General features: G+C 39.4%; 1 protein-coding gene across 1 annotated transcript; it reads left to right on the forward strand.

Annotated features, from left to right (window-relative positions):
- Positions 1-21: 21 nt before the first annotated feature.
- On the forward strand, positions 22-18,290 carry RRH (retinal pigment epithelium-derived rhodopsin homolog). Its single transcript, XM_048304955.1, has 7 exons — positions 22-5,859; positions 10,767-10,957; positions 12,541-12,640; positions 13,358-13,511; positions 13,877-14,045; positions 16,076-16,254; positions 17,147-18,290. The coding sequence occupies exons 1-7, from the start codon at positions 5,754-5,756 to the stop codon at positions 17,274-17,276; spliced, it is 1,029 nt and encodes a 342-aa protein (XP_048160912.1). The 5' UTR covers positions 22-5,753; the 3' UTR covers positions 17,277-18,290.
- The last annotated feature ends 59 nt before the right edge of the window (positions 18,291-18,349 follow it).

Consider the following 18,349-nt stretch of genomic DNA (forward strand, 5'->3'; position numbering starts at 1 on the left):
ATTAATGAAAGCCGAAGGCATTAAGACACAGTCTTCTTTGAAGCTGCTGTCTAATGAACAAGACAAGGTTAATACTATACGTCAGTCATCTAATGGTATCTAATTACACTGATATTAAAATGCTAAGGGTTTTTAACTGGCCCTGCATCCCCCCTTAGCCTGTTCCTCTTGAGGTTTTGATGTCCTGGTGCTGTACCTCTGTGGTGCTCTGGGCTTGTGTAGGGTTAGAGTAAATAGCCCATCATAGGGCTCCTCTGCACACAATGCTTTCAGTTTATGTGTTGCTTAGAAAGGCATGAAAAAGTCTGCATGAGTATTTGGTCTCTTTAAATGGGTGCATAATGAGGGTTGTTGAAAAGATAGTGACTGTGCCTTCCTAAGGATGGAGGAGACCAGGGTGCCTCTGTACTCTGGAGCTTTGGAAATAAAATAGGTGAAAACTAGAACATCTCTGAATTTCAGCTGGAGCCAGGAATCTGTTCATAGACTCTTCTACCAAGCACTTTTGAAAAGGGATGTGTAGAATAACGTATGTGCAAGTATTTTGAACATCTTGTTCAAGGTGAAACAAGTTCCTTTCAGAACTGATTGCACTGTTAACACTAATTGATGAATGTAGTAACTGATTAATTATGTTAGCCTTCTGCTTAACAAAAGGCAACAGGTAATTTTTCAGTACCAGGATTGGACTGTTACTGGATGTCTTAACCAATGTGACCATTACTTTTAATAATCTCTGAAACAAAACTTGAAAGAGAGGAAAACAAAAGTTTAAGAATTCACTTTAATGTGAATAGATGCTGCATGGGATAACAGATAAAAATGTTCTTCAGCTTAAGAAAACAAAACACAGAACACTGAATTTCTGCTAGGTCTGCTTTTGTGAGAAGAAGCTGAGTCTACTGTTAACCCCAGTACATTCAGGAAGTGAGGGATTCCAGTTTTTTCCTGATATTGCTACAGGCCTAGCTTTAACCAGGTCAGTTAAATTCAGAACTCTGAGAATGATTAGGCTTGTTTTGCTATGTGTTGCTAGGCCATAGTGCCTCAGGGCTTTGACTTAAAATTGCCTTTTATCTAAATTCTGTGCAAGTAATTGCATTTTGTGCATTCCACATTGCAGCTGAACAGCATGACCCAAGTGCAGCTGCAATGTCAGTGCTTCTGTCATGTTTGCGGCTGGATCCTCTGCTGTGCTGTGTTTCTTCACTGATGTTTCAGTAGTGGGCAGCTGGCTTGGATCTTCTTTCCTTATTGTTCTGTCTTTGGAAGGCTAACATGACACAGTCCTCACTCTTACACTCAAATTCCTGCTGCTGTTTGCTATTTTTTAGGGACATGCTTTTCACCAGGGTGTCAGGAGGCTCCTGCCATGACCTGGAAGTTGCATGGTGTGACAGGCGGCGTTTGGCTGCAGGCAGTGCCGCCTGGCAGCCCAGGAGCAGATGTGTGTGCTGAGTCTCTCAGCAGATGGAGCAGTGAGTCAGCCTAAGGCACTGCCTGGCCAAAGCAAGGGCTTTGACCTCTGTGTGCAGAGGACCTAAACAGCAATGTCCATTGCAGCTCTGGAGGAAAGATCGGCCTCTTGGCTGTAGGGAAGGGATTTCAGTCCCAGTGGAGAAATGCGCGAGGAGCATTATGGCATGGCCTATGCATACAAACAGTGCTGGATGGATTTTATGCAAATATCCAGAGAAAATTTGTAGTCTTAGATCTCCACGGAGATTGTAGGATATTCTTAGGATGGAAGAACATGAGGAAACTGTCTGGATGTGTTTGCCATACAATAATGTGGTTTTTTTCCTTCATTCTGGGGAAGGGTGATATTTGCAAGGCACATTCAGTCCCTGTTCTGCCTTGTTTTCTCTGTGCAATGGTGTGACCCTGCCCTCTTAATATAAGTAAGGTGCTGACTGTTATAGATGAAAACTCAGCCTCAAAAAAACTTAAGATGTCTTGTCTGCAGTGTAATGCTGTAATGAGCTAAGATGTTTTCTAATTTTATATGACATCTTTCTCTCAGTCTTGAACTTTTAATTCAAATTCTATCTGTGAGTCTGTCATGGTGCTCCCAATCCTAGTAAGTGAAATGTTGCAGTTTTATTTATGTGTGTAATTACAGATACTCTGTGCTGCTGCTGCAGAGAATAGGAAAGGGGCTCACAGGTACCATGACAGAAATAGGTATGTTGGCAGAAATGGCAAATTTCAAGTAGTTGTAGTGTCTAGGGAAGAAAGGTCACAGTGCTGTCTGCAGTGAGGGGAGTGGGGGTAAGGGGTTAGTGTAGACTCTTGATGACAGTTTGGTGTTCCCTGTATTCTCCTTACTGGCAGCCTTTGGAGCAAATAGCTGGACCATCTAAATAGCTTCTCACCTGCTACCTGCTCCAGCAGCACAAGGGGGGTTGCTGTCCTAGAATATTCCTCTGAAGCTCAGGTAGGCTTCAGAGCACCCCACAGTGCACAGTGGTACTGGTGTCACCTACCTGTGTCCTCCTCCATTACCGTGGCAGTGTTTGGCCCGGGTGTGGGCTCTGACTTCCAGCTGATTTTGAAACTGACACCTGGTACATCACTAGGATCAGGTTGCTTACAAGTATTTAGAAGACCTGGAGCCTTTTGCCCATGCCACAGCAAAATTTTGGGTTTATATTTTTTTCTATTTGGGATCTAAATCCTCATTAAACAGGGGGTAATATGTGGAGGTGTATTATAAAGCTTAACTTGTTACCTTTTGAGAATGGCTGTAGTGCCCCTGCATTCCTTGCAGAGTTGTTTATTTTCCTTGTGTTTTCTGCAGTTGCTGGGATAGGATGGCTCAGTGTACTTAATGTAGTTAATAGATTTTCTGTGTTACTTTGTCAGAGAAATTTGATGAAGTGTGGAAAATAATTGGGATATTCTAATGTAAGTGTGCAGCACTGGCAGATGTAGAACAGGAAGGATTTTCTCTGGCACTGATTCGTAGATGTGCGTGTTTGCCTGAAGAAATGCTGGACCGTCACACACGTACTGGTGCAAAGTAATTTGCAGTTGTGTAAAGCATTGTCTTGGCAAGAAAAAGTATTGTTTATTAAAAAAAAAAAAGCATAGCTATTGTGTGATGTAAGGCAAGTAAAAATCTTTGTAGAGTCACACATTTTTCAGGGCTTTTTCTTCTGTCAGCTGAAAATCTCTATAGAGCGAAACTTTTCTAAGCAACAGTTTAAATCTAGTAAAAGTCTCTGTGAACGAGGAGAAAGAGGTAAATTATTAATTTGTTTTCCCTGGGGTTCGAACCATTCCCAAGCCTCCGTTTGGGAAAAGATTAAAGGGACGTTTTGCCTTAGAGAGCCCTCCAGCGGTGGGGGCCGTAATAAACGTGGGAGGGGTTTGGGTTTGCCGTGGGTTTGTAGCGGGGTTACTGCTGGAAATAGGAAAGGAAGAGATTTGGGGGTGGTTTTGGGTTTTTTATTTATTTTTAATGCAAAAGGTACATTTCTGTACCCACATCATTCGTGCATTGGTATATATTTTAGACATAACTGAAAGCAGCTTGCATTGCCCCACATACATATAGAGATACATGCGAACTGAAGAATGGGTTTCAATAGAAGTTGCATTTTGCTACTGATCTGGGACAAGTGGGAAGGAAAAGCATCACCTGGCTTTATAAAGTGCCCCTCTGACACCAGTAATACTGTGTTATTGGAGGAGAAAAACAGCCTGAGGTTTTGGATTTTATATTCTTATACCAGTATTAATAAGCAATGTGGTAAGACGTATTTTATCTGGCTTAGAAGCTGTGGTTCCATCTTCCTGGACTATTTGTATACTTCAATGTTTAATTTCTTGTTTTATCTTTTTGGCTTTATTTTATGAACTACAGTGTTGCAGAAAAAAAATATTTTGATGATGTCTGCCTTTAGTTTTGCCTTTTTTTTTTGTCAATTCCAGTTGCTGTAAAATAAGTCAAATTTAAGAAGAGACAATGTGGTGGTACATAGGAGGGACTGCACATACTGGAAAGTTGCATTTTAATCAACAAGTATAAAATTTCTTTTGTTAATTGCTACTGTACATCTGGAATCCTATCTGAGTAAAAATAGTAATGGTTTGCTTTTCTGAGACATTCAGCATTGCAAGCTCTGACTTCTTTGGAAGGTGCAATATCTGAGGTGCTTTTGAAAATCTTGCCAAAGTGTCAGAGGAGGAAAGCAAAGATATCAAATTATTGCCATGCCTTTATCTTTCAGGGCAGGACAGTGTTGCACGAGGAAAGTGGCTTCATTGCCAAACAGGTCATCTTTCCTTTCAGAACCCTTCCACCCTGTTCCTGCCTAATCCTCTTCTGACAGGAAAAATACTGTAATAATACAAATACCCAGAGCTGTGAGTGTAGATGTGGGGCATTAAAGAAAACGTTTGCTCGTGGCACTGTGACTCGAGATCGTGTGTAGTAATGATGACTAAATATTGTGACTGCACAAGTTTTATATAAGAATTTTCTTACCATTATATTCAAATGGGTGAAAGATGCAGGATATCTGTTTTGGTGAGCTGAGGAGTGGGAGGGAATGCTCTATGAGTGTTTCACAGGTTAGAGAAGAGAGAGGTCTTCACGTATACTTTGTATGGGATGACTGTATTTTTGTGTCACTGCACTCCTATTGCTGCTCAGAAGGCACAGCCCTAGCCTGGGACCTGCTTGACCTACCTATGAACCACTTACAGCTGAAAAACCACTGCTGCTTATCCTTGTCACTTTTATACCCAGTATGAATACTGACTGAAGGCAAAAACGGTATGAAGCAGGAGTGAGAGGAAGCAGCTGCTTTCTGATACTGCGTATAAACTCTTTGGGCAAGGGCTTATTGCAGCTAATGTTTATGCAGGGTTTTTAAAAAGATCTGTACTTTGGTGTGCTGGTACTTCATCCCTGAAGGGAAGAAAACATGAGCTTTTGCAGCTCAGGTCTTTGAAAAATGCCCAGTAATTTCCTGCCCAGCAACATGCTTTGGAAAATTTGCCCGAAGTAAGCTGACAAGTATTGTGTTTAGGAGAGGGAAGATGTTCAGGCTTTTAAGGCATATTCAACAGCCATTTTCTATAGACCAGGCTGTTTTAGAAATGTAGCGACTGAGCTTTCTGAAAGTCATGCTGCTTCACTTTGAAAAATACTGGAATGTGTTTTTCTTGTGTCTTTATCGGAGAGTTTAACTCAAACAAAGAATCTTGAAGAAGTAGGTCTGTAAAGATTTGAAGGGATGGGCTTTAGAGTAAATGTATCCTGTTTTTAAGGAAGCTGACATTTGTCTATTCATGTTGAACTGCAGGTTTTTGCACTCTGCATGATGATGGGAATTAGTTCCAAGCCAGGCTGATGATTGATTGAACTGAGTCAACTTTTGTTGAGGTTTCCAGAGCATTGCACAAGAGGTTTGAGGGGAAAAAGTTTGGGGGCATGTGACAGTTAATCTCATTAGCAGTAAGAATGAAGTTTAAGCATACTGTTCAAAATTTACTCAGTTCTGTGCTGCTCTTTGTTTTAATTAACAATCTCCTGCATAAACTGCATAAACTTCTTTCAACTTTAGTCCAATTAAATCATGCTTGGAAGCTGTCAATGGCAGGGGGAACTCCTCCCTACCCCCCTTCTTTTAATTGTTCAGTGAGTCTATTGAATAATGAAAGAATTTGCCTGACAGGGTTTTGTAGAGTTTCGTCTTCTTGATGAATTGTTGCAGAAGATAGACGACACTCTTTTGTCGAAAATGCATTGGAATGACTCATCCAATTCCTCAGAAAGTGACAATGAAGCTCATTCAGCCTTCACGCAGACTGAGCACAACATAGTTGCAGCTTACTTAATAACAGCAGGTATGGGCATTGGCAAATTGTTGCGTAGCTTTTTAAAATAGAACTTATAGATCTGAATGCTCATTTTGTATAGTAACAGTGATGGTATTTTGGTATTTCATTTTGTATTAGACAGCTGTCTGATGGCTTTTCCCCATATTTACTGGCAAGTTAGCAATCAGCTGCCTGACTGAAATGTGCAGAAACATCTGAAGTGTGCAGAAACATCTAAGTTTTCTGCTCTATATTTGAAGGCAGCGTTGTGTCTCAAAAAATACATTTTGCTGATGTGTAATTATAGAAGAGAGTGAGAATTAATTTCTGCCAGCTTGCAGAAGAGATAAAAATAGGTCATAGCTGTCACATCTTGCATTTTTCTGTGATGTGCTCGAAGCTATCTTCAGATTTCTCGTGGGCTACATGTTTGTAGTAATATATGTGTAGTCTGAGCATGTGAGCGGGTGTCTGTTAGGGGGATGTAAGGGGAAGGGTTGGAATGTGACTTAGAGGGAGGGAGCTGGTCATTAATCAGAGAAGAGCAGATTCCAGTTGCAGCTGTATTTTTCACCAATGACACGTGTTAGAAAAGCACGCTGTGAGGCTTCACTTCGTGTTTGTTCCCTGTGACTGCAGTGGTCTTTGCCTAAACTTGAATGATTATAGAATTATTTTTTTTCTCCCTTAAACACTTCCTCATTGTATAACCACAAGTGCTTCAGTAGTGCTTTTCTGAAGCATTGAGTGCCATAGTAATGAAATATCCACCTAACCAAAACTGAAACCTACTGTGTTTAAAAACAGGCCTTTTATACCTTTATTATGGAAAATCAAATCTGTTTTGTCTTTATTCATTGACTGTACCACAATTTTTTCCATGTTGTAGTTAGATTTTAAAATACTTTAAAATATTAATGTATTTTACATTTATATGAAATAGTATCGCCGGTGGTCACAGTTTATTTAACATACATGTCTGAAGTGGTGAGTATCAAATTGCTGTTCTGGAAAAGTGGGTATTTTTGGATGCAAAGACAATAATTTATTTAAGGTCTTTAAAGAAATTAATAGAACAGCTACACTGATCAGTAAGCTTCTTAAGAAGCTTTAGAGATAGTGGTCAAGTATTGCAAGCCTAGGTATACCTATTATTTTTATTAAAATTGATTATGTTGTATGTAACAAGGTGATATTTTCAGATAGTTTTGACCAGCTGGTGTTCGGGATCAAAGCTATCATTGGTGATCATAAGGTATCAATGGAACTAGCCAGAATCAACCCAGCTCTTCTTCCTTAATCTTGCATGGAAATTATATGTCTTGGGGGAAAAAAAAAAAAAAAAGAAGTTGTATTACTTTGTGGTTTTAGTTTTCTTTCATTTTTTATTTCTAATTAGAGTTGGGGGAGTCTAGTAAATCTTTACTTTCTTAATGAGAAATGTTTTTGACAATGAAGTCCATAAAATATTTGAAAGTATGATTGATTGCTTTGCCTTACTGCAGCAAATTTCACATCTGGAAGATTTAAGCCTTGTTAATAAGCAGATGTATAAGAATAAGAATGAAGTCTGGGTACAGTGTTCATCATTATGCCACTCTTCAAAAGGTTTAAGTGTTTCTCTCTTGTTTTCTGAGAAGGAAGTAATTGTTAAGCATTACACTGGTCAGTGTATTCATTTTTGTGATGACAACAGGGGTACTCAGGCTGCAGCAAGCTATGCTGCCTCGTGGATGTCTTTCTGCTTATGGTGGTGAAATGCTCTGGTATCATTTTAAAATGCTTGCTGGAAAGGTAAATTCCATATTATACATGTACCTGATTTTTTTTTTTTATTTTGATGCTACTACCCAACATTGCCATGTCCAACTCTATGCTATGTCCCTAAGCACCATATCTGCACATTCCAAGGGATGGCAACTCATCCACTTTCCTGGGCAGCCTGTTCCAATGCTTGATAACCCTTCCAGTGAAGAAATTTTTCCTAATACCCAGAAGTACTCTTCCCTGGTGCAACTTGAGACCGTTTCCTCTCACCCTGTCTCTTGTTCCTTGGGAAAAGAGACCGACCCCCACCTGGCTACACTCTCCTTTCAGGTGGTTGTAGAGAACAATAAGGTCACCCCTGAGCCTCATTTTCTCCAGGCTGAACAACCCCGGCTCCCTCAGCCACTCCTCATAAGATTTGTGCTCCAGCACTTCAACCAGCTTTGTTGCCCTTTTAATGGCCACTGCTTAACTGCTGCCTGGAGAAACTTTGTTCATCTGCTTGACCTGATCCTCAGAAACAGAAAAAAGAGCATTTCTTGTTTCTACATCTTTTTTTCTCAGTTTGTTCAAGATGGAATCCCTCTTCTGTCTTATCTTTTGTTCTTCAAAACATTCTTTTTTTTTTGCTCTATTATTACTTTATTTTAGTGATACTAACATTTTTAATGAATATAGGTTCCACTTTTTCTTCCCTGTTTTTTGTTGCCTCCCCTCCCCCCCCCTTAAATTTAAGACTGGACTCTGAATTATTAAATTTAAGTGCGTCTAGAAGGATCTTTCCTTCACCCTGAGGATATGAGTTTACAGTCCTGTTGTATGTCTGATTTCATTCTTGGTAGCTGTAATATCTGTTAAAACATGCCTCATAAGAAGCCTGTATTATTAAACTTGTAATTCTCTTTTGCCACCTCTCTCCCAAGAGATGACATGCTATCTGTCAACAGGAGAGCTGACAGAACTGGCACTGCACATGGTTTTTTTGATATGGTGTTCATTTCAGATCATATCCTCAGCTCCTTGTTTTTGATAATTTTAGGAGCACATAGGATCAGTGTCATTCCTGAAATGTGTGAATATATGAATATGATAGCTGATGGCATCTGTGTGGCCAAAAGATGTTGGACCTCCAGCAGGAAACCTGCACCTGAGAACAGACATCCCTGGCAGTGTTAAAAGTGAGATAGCCGAGGGTTAATTATGATTTTGCCTCATTTGATTTTAAAATTACTGAATATGATAAGAGAATTTCTTTAATGTAGGAGATGGATCAGTTTAATAAAATGTTGCAGTGAAAATCCTTATGTGAGTTCTAGGTATAACAAAAAAGATATCAGGGTGACTGAAGGAAGAGGGTTCTGCTTGTGGAAGTCCACATTCGGTATGATAGTCATTCACTCAAGCTCCTTACAGAATTATTCCTCAGATCTGTGATGACAAAAACTGTAGTGTTTCAATTCATAGGTGAAATTTATATAAACAAAGCAAAACAAGCAAAAAGCCAAACCAAAAATTCTGAGGGGCATTTCCATGGATAATGTGGTTTTTTACCAAAAAAAATTCCACTATCCACTTGTAGTTTAAAGTGCCCAGGCTATACAAATGTTTGTAAGTTTAGGATTTGGTTCAGTGATACTGTAGCAGCTGTGCCAGACTAAGGAATCTATGAAAAACTTATAAATTCCTCTTATTACTCGCAAGTTACTTTTTTAATGTCTGTCTTTGCTTGAACATTTGAATTCTCCCTTATATTGATAAGGGCTGTAAGTCTTGTCTCTGCTGAGGTGCAAGGTGGAGTTTTTAACCTTGCTAACTGTTTATTGATAGTTTGTGTTAATAGTGGGTTAATGGAAGTTTGGAAGGTGAGTTTGCTCTGGATACCTCTACAATAGGCTGGAGTCTGAAGAAAATAAAACCACCACAACAACAAAAAAAATTATTTTTAGGAATGCCATGTAAACTCACTCCAAGAGTGAGTAGTAGGATTTGGCTAGGAAAGGGGAATAGCTGGAGAAAAGAAGGATAAGGAGGACACCAGGATCAGAAAAAGCTTCCTGATGCACAATGTCCTGAAGAATGTCCTGGGCATCTTGAGGAGCTTTAAGTCCAAAGCAAAGTTCAGAGGGATCGGATGTGAAGGGAGGAGAGTGTACATCTTAGCTTTAGTTTGTTCCAACTCTTTGAGTCCTGGCAATTACTTGGGTTGCCTGATAATAGATTTCAGATGCTGAGTCAAGCCAGACCAAAAAGGATGAAAACACATGGGTTAGTGAGGCAGGAGCAAGTTCAGAGCAGAGCTGGACTTTTCCCGTGGCTGTGACACAGCCCTAAAGCTTGTCATGTGGAGGAGATGGCTCTGGTGCAGGCCATGCTTCTGTGCAAATCATCCAGACTGCTTGACAAGGCTTAGAAAATACAATTTGCAGCAACCTGAAACAACTCTGATGCTGGCAAAGCTTTGGGACCTCATGAGCAGAGAGCAGACATTTTTGGTTTGGCTTTTTGTTTGTTTTGCTTTGTTTATATTTTATAAGTTTCATCTATGAATTGAAACACTACAGTTTTTGTCATCACAGATCTGAGGAATAATTCTGTAAGGAGCTTGAGTGAATGACTGTCATACCGAATGTGGACTTCCAAGTCTGTTTAGAATAGTGATATCAAAGTCAAAGTTTCTGTATCCCTTTTGCCCAGGGTTATTGTCTGAATGAACAGTGGAAACTATCGGCCCAGAATGGAAACCCTCAGGTATTGGCTGGGGCCTTCTGCTAGATCAGGTGCATAAGTTTTTTTTCCAACACTGTTCTGTTGCCTGTCACCAGCTCGCATTCTTCTTTACCATGGAGGTCAGCACTGTACTTGGTGGCTGGAGTGTTTGAAGTGTAATCCTAGATGCATTTGAATTTCTGCTATGCTTGTCATTGCATTGAAAGTCCCAGGTGTGGCAAATGCTCCAGTGTTGGCACTTACTGAATCCAGGTGAAAGCTGCCTAATTGGAAAAGCTTTTTTCTCCTTTTCTGGTGTCTATCCTCTTTGCAAAATTGCACTTGACTGAAAATAAAGCTTGTTTGGGACTTACATATTACAATAGGCTGCATTTATTCTGCCTGTGTATTACTGGCTGGTGTGTATCTTTTGTAAAGTTTTCCTTTTTGTGTTTTTACAGGAGTGATAAGCATTTTCAGTAACATTGTTGTGTTAGGCATCTTTGTTAAGTACAAAGACCTTCGGACAGCAACCAACACAATTATTATCAACTTGGCTTTTACTGACATTGGTGTTAGTGGCATTGGATACCCCATGTCTGCTGCCTCAGACCTGCATGGAAGCTGGAAATTTGGATATACTGGATGCCAGGTATTGCAATTCAGTTAAAGAGAATGTTTTGAGTACTTAAAAGCAAACTGAGAAATAAGTAATGGCTCTAGCTCATGTTATTTTAAGAGATAAAGAGGAGATGCAGAATTCGACTTTGGACCTGAAGCTGATGTTCTGTGATGTCAGCAATACCTGGAGACAGTATTTCATGTGAATTTCGCTTTAAGCATATATTTACAATCTGAAAACATTGAAGTGTAACCTTATATCTGTCAACTAGACTTTTTAAAGTAGCTTTAAGAAGGCTTACAAAATCAAATCCTGAAATGAAGATGGTTATCATAGCACATGCACATTTTATGACTTAGCTGATAGTTAAAGACTTTGATTGTGGCTGCTGATTTGATGATGAGCTTGACAGATCTTGGTGAGTTCTGCTTGGCAACTGCATGCCCTTTTTGGATGGAACTAATAGGATATCCAAAGCAAAGGCCTCTAAAGCTCTTGGTCTCCATTAAAGATTTAGCCTAATTTTAATAGCTGTCTATTTTTAAGAATAGACTGACTGAAAAACATACACTTCCATAGCAGAGAGATGGTGGCCTTTGCTCACTGTGTACAGTGATTTTAATTTACATTATTGATAGACTGTTGGGTTTAAGTGCCTGGGAAAATGAGTAGTAATGTGAAGCGATATACTGAAAATGTGTCATAAGGCAAACATTTTGGACATTTCTATAACGGATGCTTATCACAATCTGACATCACTTGCCTCAGTAGACAGTTACTTCAAGCTCATAATTCAGACACGGTTTGGCAGTCAGCCTCACTTCTAACATCTTTGGATCTGGATCGTCTTGTGGTGTGTTCATTTTGATGTGAGATCTCACTACCAAGGCTTTGAGAGTTAAAACCACTTGAAGCACAACTCATGTCAACCTAAACCAAATGAATCCTGTGATCTGAGATGGCTGAATGCCATGTGGCTCTAGCATAACTGCTTGTGCTGTGTGCTCTGGCTCAGTGCTCTGTGTTTCTGGGGTGCCAGTGGTAACAGAGCCCTCCCAGTCATCCTTCATGGTCAGGCTTCCCATGGGATGATGGGGCAGATGCATTTGGAGCATGCTGGGATTGCAGCATGTGTCACTCTGTGCAAAAGATCTGACACACATAAAAATGGAGCCTGAGGAGGTAAAGCAGCGGGCCATAGCTGTGAAATAAGTGTAGTTATACAACAGATGAGAGAGTGATAATTCAGAACCTCACATTTGCTAAATGTGAGACCAAATCCTCTTCAGGTTTCCAATATTTCATGTATTGAAAATATGAAATAAACCCCTCCAAACTCTGAACTTCAAAATTTCCTTATTGAAGGACAGTGTTTCTTTTATTTTGAGACTATTGTCTTTATGATTTCTAATGTGCATGCAAGCATGTGCTTTTGAAATGTTTGCTTTTTAATGAGGCAGCTTCAAATTGCCTGCATTGAATTAGTTCCTTCAGGACCTTGCTTATGGAAGACAGCTCCAGCTGAATTCTGTTGATTCAGTACACAGATTCGTTCTTGTACATTTGGAAGATTTCTCAGAAATGATTTTCTTGTTTGTTTATTTTCATTTCAGATCTATGCTGCCTTAAATATCTTTTTTGGGATGGCAAGTATTGGTTTGCTGACTGTTGTTGCAGTTGACCGTTACCTGACCATCTGCAGGCCTAATATAGGTACTGTACTTAGGGTCAAAAATCAGTCCCTATTGGGAGGAATAAAAGTCTGATTTGATTGTATTGTTTTCTCATGAATGACTCCATAATTACAGCACTGGGCATAACTTGAACATACAGTACTTGGTTTAGTAAATTATCTAGTTGGCATGCTGCTCATTAAAGTGAAAACTTAATCATTAGGCTGTTACTCTGTTTATAAATTGTGTTTTCATGGCTATTTTCAGTCTTTAGAGGGTCACATCCATACAGAGAAGCACACAAAAAGCCTCTGGCTGTGTGAGGTGTTGACCTGTGTCAAGCAGGTGTGTGCCTCTGTTGCTGTGTTAACACCACCCTGGGTGTTTTTCTCTCCTCTGTTACAGCTGTGTTGTAACAGTTAATTCCTCCCCTGCAATCTTCCAAGGATGTACTTGAATGCACTGTTGCATAATAAGCTTTTGGCGTGGGGTTGGGATCAGGTATTGCCTGTCTGCTGGGAGCTGGAATGGCTGATGGTGTTCAAGTGGCTTTAAAGGCTGCAAGGACTGAGATGTCAGTCAGCAGAATGAAACAGGGGTGCTACAGTGTTTGGGAGTGCAAGCCTTGGAAAGGGTCTTTATTAACCCATCATGTGCTTGCTGGAAGCCACTTGTCACTCAAGTTTGTCACTCAAGTTTGTCACTGGAAGGAAGCAGCAGATGAGAACCGTTTGTGACTGTCTGTGCTTGGCCGCAGGAAGAAGAATGACCACCCGTAGCTATGCCGCTCTCATCCTTGCTGCTTGGATAAATGCAGTCTTCTGGGCTTCCATGCCTATTGCAGGCTGGGCCAGCTACGCTCCAGATCCCACTGGAGCAACGTGCACAGTAAATTGGAGGAAAAATGATGCGTAAGATTCCCCCTCACGCTTTCTTTTAACTTTGCTAGCTCACAGAAGTCTAAGATTGTTTAATTCACCACTGTATGAGCATAACTTCTTTCTGAAGTATGTAGCAAAATTTTTAAAAATAATTTAAAACAATAGAAATAACATAGAGCAAGTCTAGAAAAAAACCCATAGGAACTGAGCCATGCTTCAAAACTGAAATACTTGTAGTTTCTGATAAAAAAAAAAAAAAAGCTAAAGAAAAATTTCCATTTTATTTTAGAGCTTGTTGTAAAATCTCATAATCAAATCAAAATACCAGATTCTTTGGTAACTTTTCCTGGATGGCTATTTGTAAGTTACTCTGTTTTGTTTTTCTGTCTTATCAGGTCCTTTATTTCCTACACAATGAGTGTAATTGCTGTTAATTTTGTTGTACCCTTAACAGTCATGTTTTACTGTTATTACAATGTTTCCCGGACGATGAAACAATGTGCCAGCAGTAACTGCCTGGAGAGTATTAACATAGATTGGTCTGACCAAGTAGATGTGACAAAGGTAAATGAGTGCATGTTTTGTTTTAAGCAAGTTCTTTTGTGTTAAAGTCCTAATGGCAAAGGAACGGTGCAACCTTTTAAGGATTTTGGTTTCCTACATTCCCCTTTTTCTTTCATACTAAATATTAGCTGATACTGAGCCTTGGTGAAAACTCTTGGCTTGACTTATCACACTAGATTGTTTAATTTTGGTCTGATACTCTTTCCAGATGAACAGCTGCTTTGAAGGCTGGGAACACTGTGAATTTTCCTTGCCTCTCTCCTCTGTCATTACCTAGAAATGTACCTCTGAGGTGCTCTAGGAGAGCTTTTACTCTGTGTCTGCAGAGTTCTTAGGCTTTGTGCTTGGTTCACAGCTATGTCTGGTCTGAAATGCATTGGTCAAGTCTCATTTGAACTCATGGCCTAGGAAGGAGAGTGCATTTCCAGCTCCAATCCCTTGTTCTTTTCGGTCTGTTGAGCTTATCTCTTATGTAAGCAGTAGCAAATGTGAGTTATGGCATGAAATGATATATCCTGCCTGGAAGGTTGACATTCTTTTAATGTATAAAAGTCCTTGAGAAATCTTGAAGTTCACCAGCTCCTTTGATTTTGTGTAAAGATGTGATTTATGATTGGGCATGATGAAAAAGTGAGAGAGAATTGGACAGAAGAGTATGTACCTATGTTTTTGAATTACTTACCAGTGAAAACAGCATTCCTTGGAAAACTTTCTCATTGCTAAGTTCTGAAGAATAGTATTTTTACCTAAAAAGACTAATTTGAGTGTCTTATTTTTGTGAAGAACTTTCAGAATACTTGAAACTGAGGATTCAGTTAAAAATTTAGACTCATGTTTATTAAGAAAACGCATTTTTTCTATTTTGCAGTTGAAGACACTAAATTACAATTAAAAAGGAGAGAAAAAAAGTAATGTTTTGGAGTTAAACAATATCCTTCTTTAGAACTGCTTTTTGCAAATTAGCATCCTCTCAGTTTTCTATGCACCAAACTTCTAAATGAACGGGTTCTTTCTTACATTTTGATATTGTGTTTGGTATTGTGTTTGCATTTAAACAGGGATCTTCTGTGACAGTCACTGCTTGTGTGTTGGTTGTGCTCTAGAGCAGCTCATACAAAGCAGCTGTTTACTTCTTCTCATTGTGTTCATCTCTGAAAGACTAACTAGGGGTGTAGTGAGCAGCACTGGGGAATCCTTTGTGTATGCAGCCCTGCAGTTTTGGTTGGTTTTCCAGTGCTTTGTTTTGTCCTCTTGATTCATTTGGGATTTCCATCCCAGTTTCCGCCACTGATTCATGTCCCTGACAGAAGCCAGAAAAGTCTGTCTCAGTTGATACCTCTCCTACTTTCACTACCCCCAGTTTGTCACTGTCCAGGTCTGGCTGTGGCATGGCATGTCCTGGGGCGTGAGCCCCAACATGCCCAGGTTGTTCTCTCTGGCAGGCAGGCAGAGAAGACATGACTGCTCAGATACCTCCTCTGTATGCTACTTGAACATGTCTATAATGCTTCATTAAACCAAGAAGACACTTCTGGATTCCTTAACTATATGTCCTAGAACATTTACTTTCTTTTATTTAATGGTACCATAATTAAGCCTTATGAAACATTTTTATTAAGGCCTAATTAAATATGTGGCTTAAATTTTTGTCTCTGTTCATATTTATTGTTTGTAAGAGCATCCCAGAGTGACTTGTTATGGCGGTCATAATTCATGTGTGAAGTCCTCTCCAGTAATTTAAACTCTCGATGGACAGATTTAACATAATGAGTAGTGCTGACTTTGAAGGAATATTGTATGTAATGAAATGACACCATGCCAAACACATGGCAGTGAGGTGTGCTATTAAATCCCCAAAGTGAGATTTCAGTGTAAACTGTCAAAATGTGTCAGATATGCTTGTTTATGTATTATTTCATTCAGGATAGCTCTATTTTCACCAAGGTGCATGTGCTTTATTATGAGGTTTTGTTGTGAGGTCTTCATCCTGAGGTAATACTAGTTATGTGTCTGTTCCTCTTGTTTTACAGATGTCTGTTGTGATGATTTTAATGTTCTTGGTGGCATGGTCTCCATATTCCATTGTGTGTTTGTGGTCTTCCTTTGGAGACCCAAAGAAAATTTCTCCTGCAATGGCCATCATAGCTCCTCTCTTTGCAAAATCTTCCACATTCTATAATCCCTGCATTTATGTCATTGCAAACAAAAAGTAAGTGTTCCGAATTTAGTACCGGTCCATTTCATGATTTTAGCATATCATCTGAACATTGAAGGATCTCCTGTAAAATATGGCAAGCTGATTAGCAAAGAGCAAAGGGTACACCACAGTTAATTTACCAAGATGACTTTTTGGACAGGAAAGCCTGAAATAAATTGTTTTAATCATCATCAAAACATACAGAATGGATACATGTATTTGAGACATTAACATAGCTTTTGAAAGTCCTATTTGCATTTTCTCAGTATGGAATTTGGGTTGCATCAGTAGTAAACTGGTTTTAATGACTGTGGCCAAAGTGTGTGCATCTTAGTGACGTGTAACTTGTGTCGATTTTCTTGGTTTTTATTTGGGATGTATCTTATTCTGACTGATTAGGATGGATTGACCCTTTTCATGGAAGTAAATAGGTTAAGCCTATTCTGATTTGAGCAAGCATAACAAATGCCCTAATCAAGCCAGTGCCTCTGACTGAGGACTGTGTTTTGCAAAGAGGCATTCTTCCTGTCTCTGCTACCAACCTTCAAGCAGAGCCTGTGATCTCTGCCTAGGTGAACATACCTGATCCTGCTGAGTCGATGGAATAACATCTGGGTTTCTTCCCATTCAGTTCATCTTTGTTGTGGCTGTACTGTCTCCTGGGATAAACAAAAGCTGCTGCAATCCCTGTTGAAGAAATGAAATTAGAAATGAAAGACATTCTTGTACCTGGAAGTGGAAAAGACCCAGGTCCTTTTGAATTCCAAGTACATGGTTTTTTATTAAGTGCATTCTACTAAAATTGAAAACTATTGTAATAGTTAAGACCATCTTACCAAATTTTTCCTTCTATTTGGTTCTCCTGCTAATGATCTTTCTGTTTTCCCTTTCTTGCCCTTTGCAGGTTTCGGAGGGCAATCCTGGCAATGGTGCGATGTCAGACAAGACAAGAGATAACCATAAACAATGCTTTGCCCATGAGTGTATCTCAACGTGCACTGACATCGCAGAACTCCAGTCATTTGCCTGCATAAGTTACATGGAAAGGAGTGAAATCTGGGTTCAAGTTAATTAATCTTTTGGACAATTAATCTTTTTGAATAATAATCTTTCCCAGCCAGCTGTTTTGTGTTAGTCACTGTAATCTTTTTAGAGAAGTTAAGGAGACAAAACCTGCCAAGACTGTTTTTTGAGTGGTTTATTGGCCCAGTATGTCTGTCCCAAACAAAAAGGGTAACAAAGTGGCCACTGTGGCTCTTACAGAGTTAGACAAGGTGGCAGAGGGGTCAGTAAAGACAAAAGTGCGAAGTGCTTGGGTTCAGTAACCCTAGATTTTCCATGTGTATTGATTCTTTTCATGAAGCACTTTCCACCGACTTCCCTTGAAAGTTTTCCAGACTTGAAATATTCTGGATACTCCCTGTCGCTCTATATTTCCTTACCGAGTGTCCATGTTGATATGCTTTGCAAAGTTCTGTTTCTGTGAATATGTTAGGGTGTCAAAATATTTACCCTGACCCCATAGGATCTTTTATTAAGTTTTAGGATTTTGAAGGAATTTCAACATATTTAAAGTATTTTTAAAATTTTGACTGGCAGAACCAAATTAATTTGTAGGAAAGACAGCTTTTGTTTTGTAAGTAGCATGTTTCTAGTGCTTGTGACTGCATATCCTGAAAATGTGGAAAAATGTACCTTCAAGCTCCACACTTGGGAGGCACATAAAACTGAGTAAATATTTATGGTAATTTCTCATCACTTCTAAGTCAATCCTATGTTTATATAGGTCTGATGTTTAATTTTCAAGAGATATCTTTGGCAGTCTGAGCAATGGATTTATTCAGGTTGAAAAAGATGACTTTGTATAGATCTATCTCCAATTGTTATGGGTGTGTGCATATGCAGTTTGGCTTTGCAGTGTAAAACTTATTTAAAGCATATGTGTATTTTTGGCAAAAGTCTGGTTTTACAAGATTTTTTAAAAGCTCTGCAATCTAGGGTTCCTCTTAATTTGTCATTTTCAGTATTAAAGAAAATGCCATGCAATATCCTCATGGTGTACTAGATTTCCTTCAGGAACCTTGGAACACTTTATGGACAGTAACTG

The sequence above is a fragment of the Corvus hawaiiensis genome, chromosome 5, assembly GCF_020740725.1.
Source record: "Corvus hawaiiensis isolate bCorHaw1 chromosome 5, bCorHaw1.pri.cur, whole genome shotgun sequence".
NCBI lineage: Eukaryota > Metazoa > Chordata > Aves > Passeriformes > Corvidae > Corvus > Corvus hawaiiensis.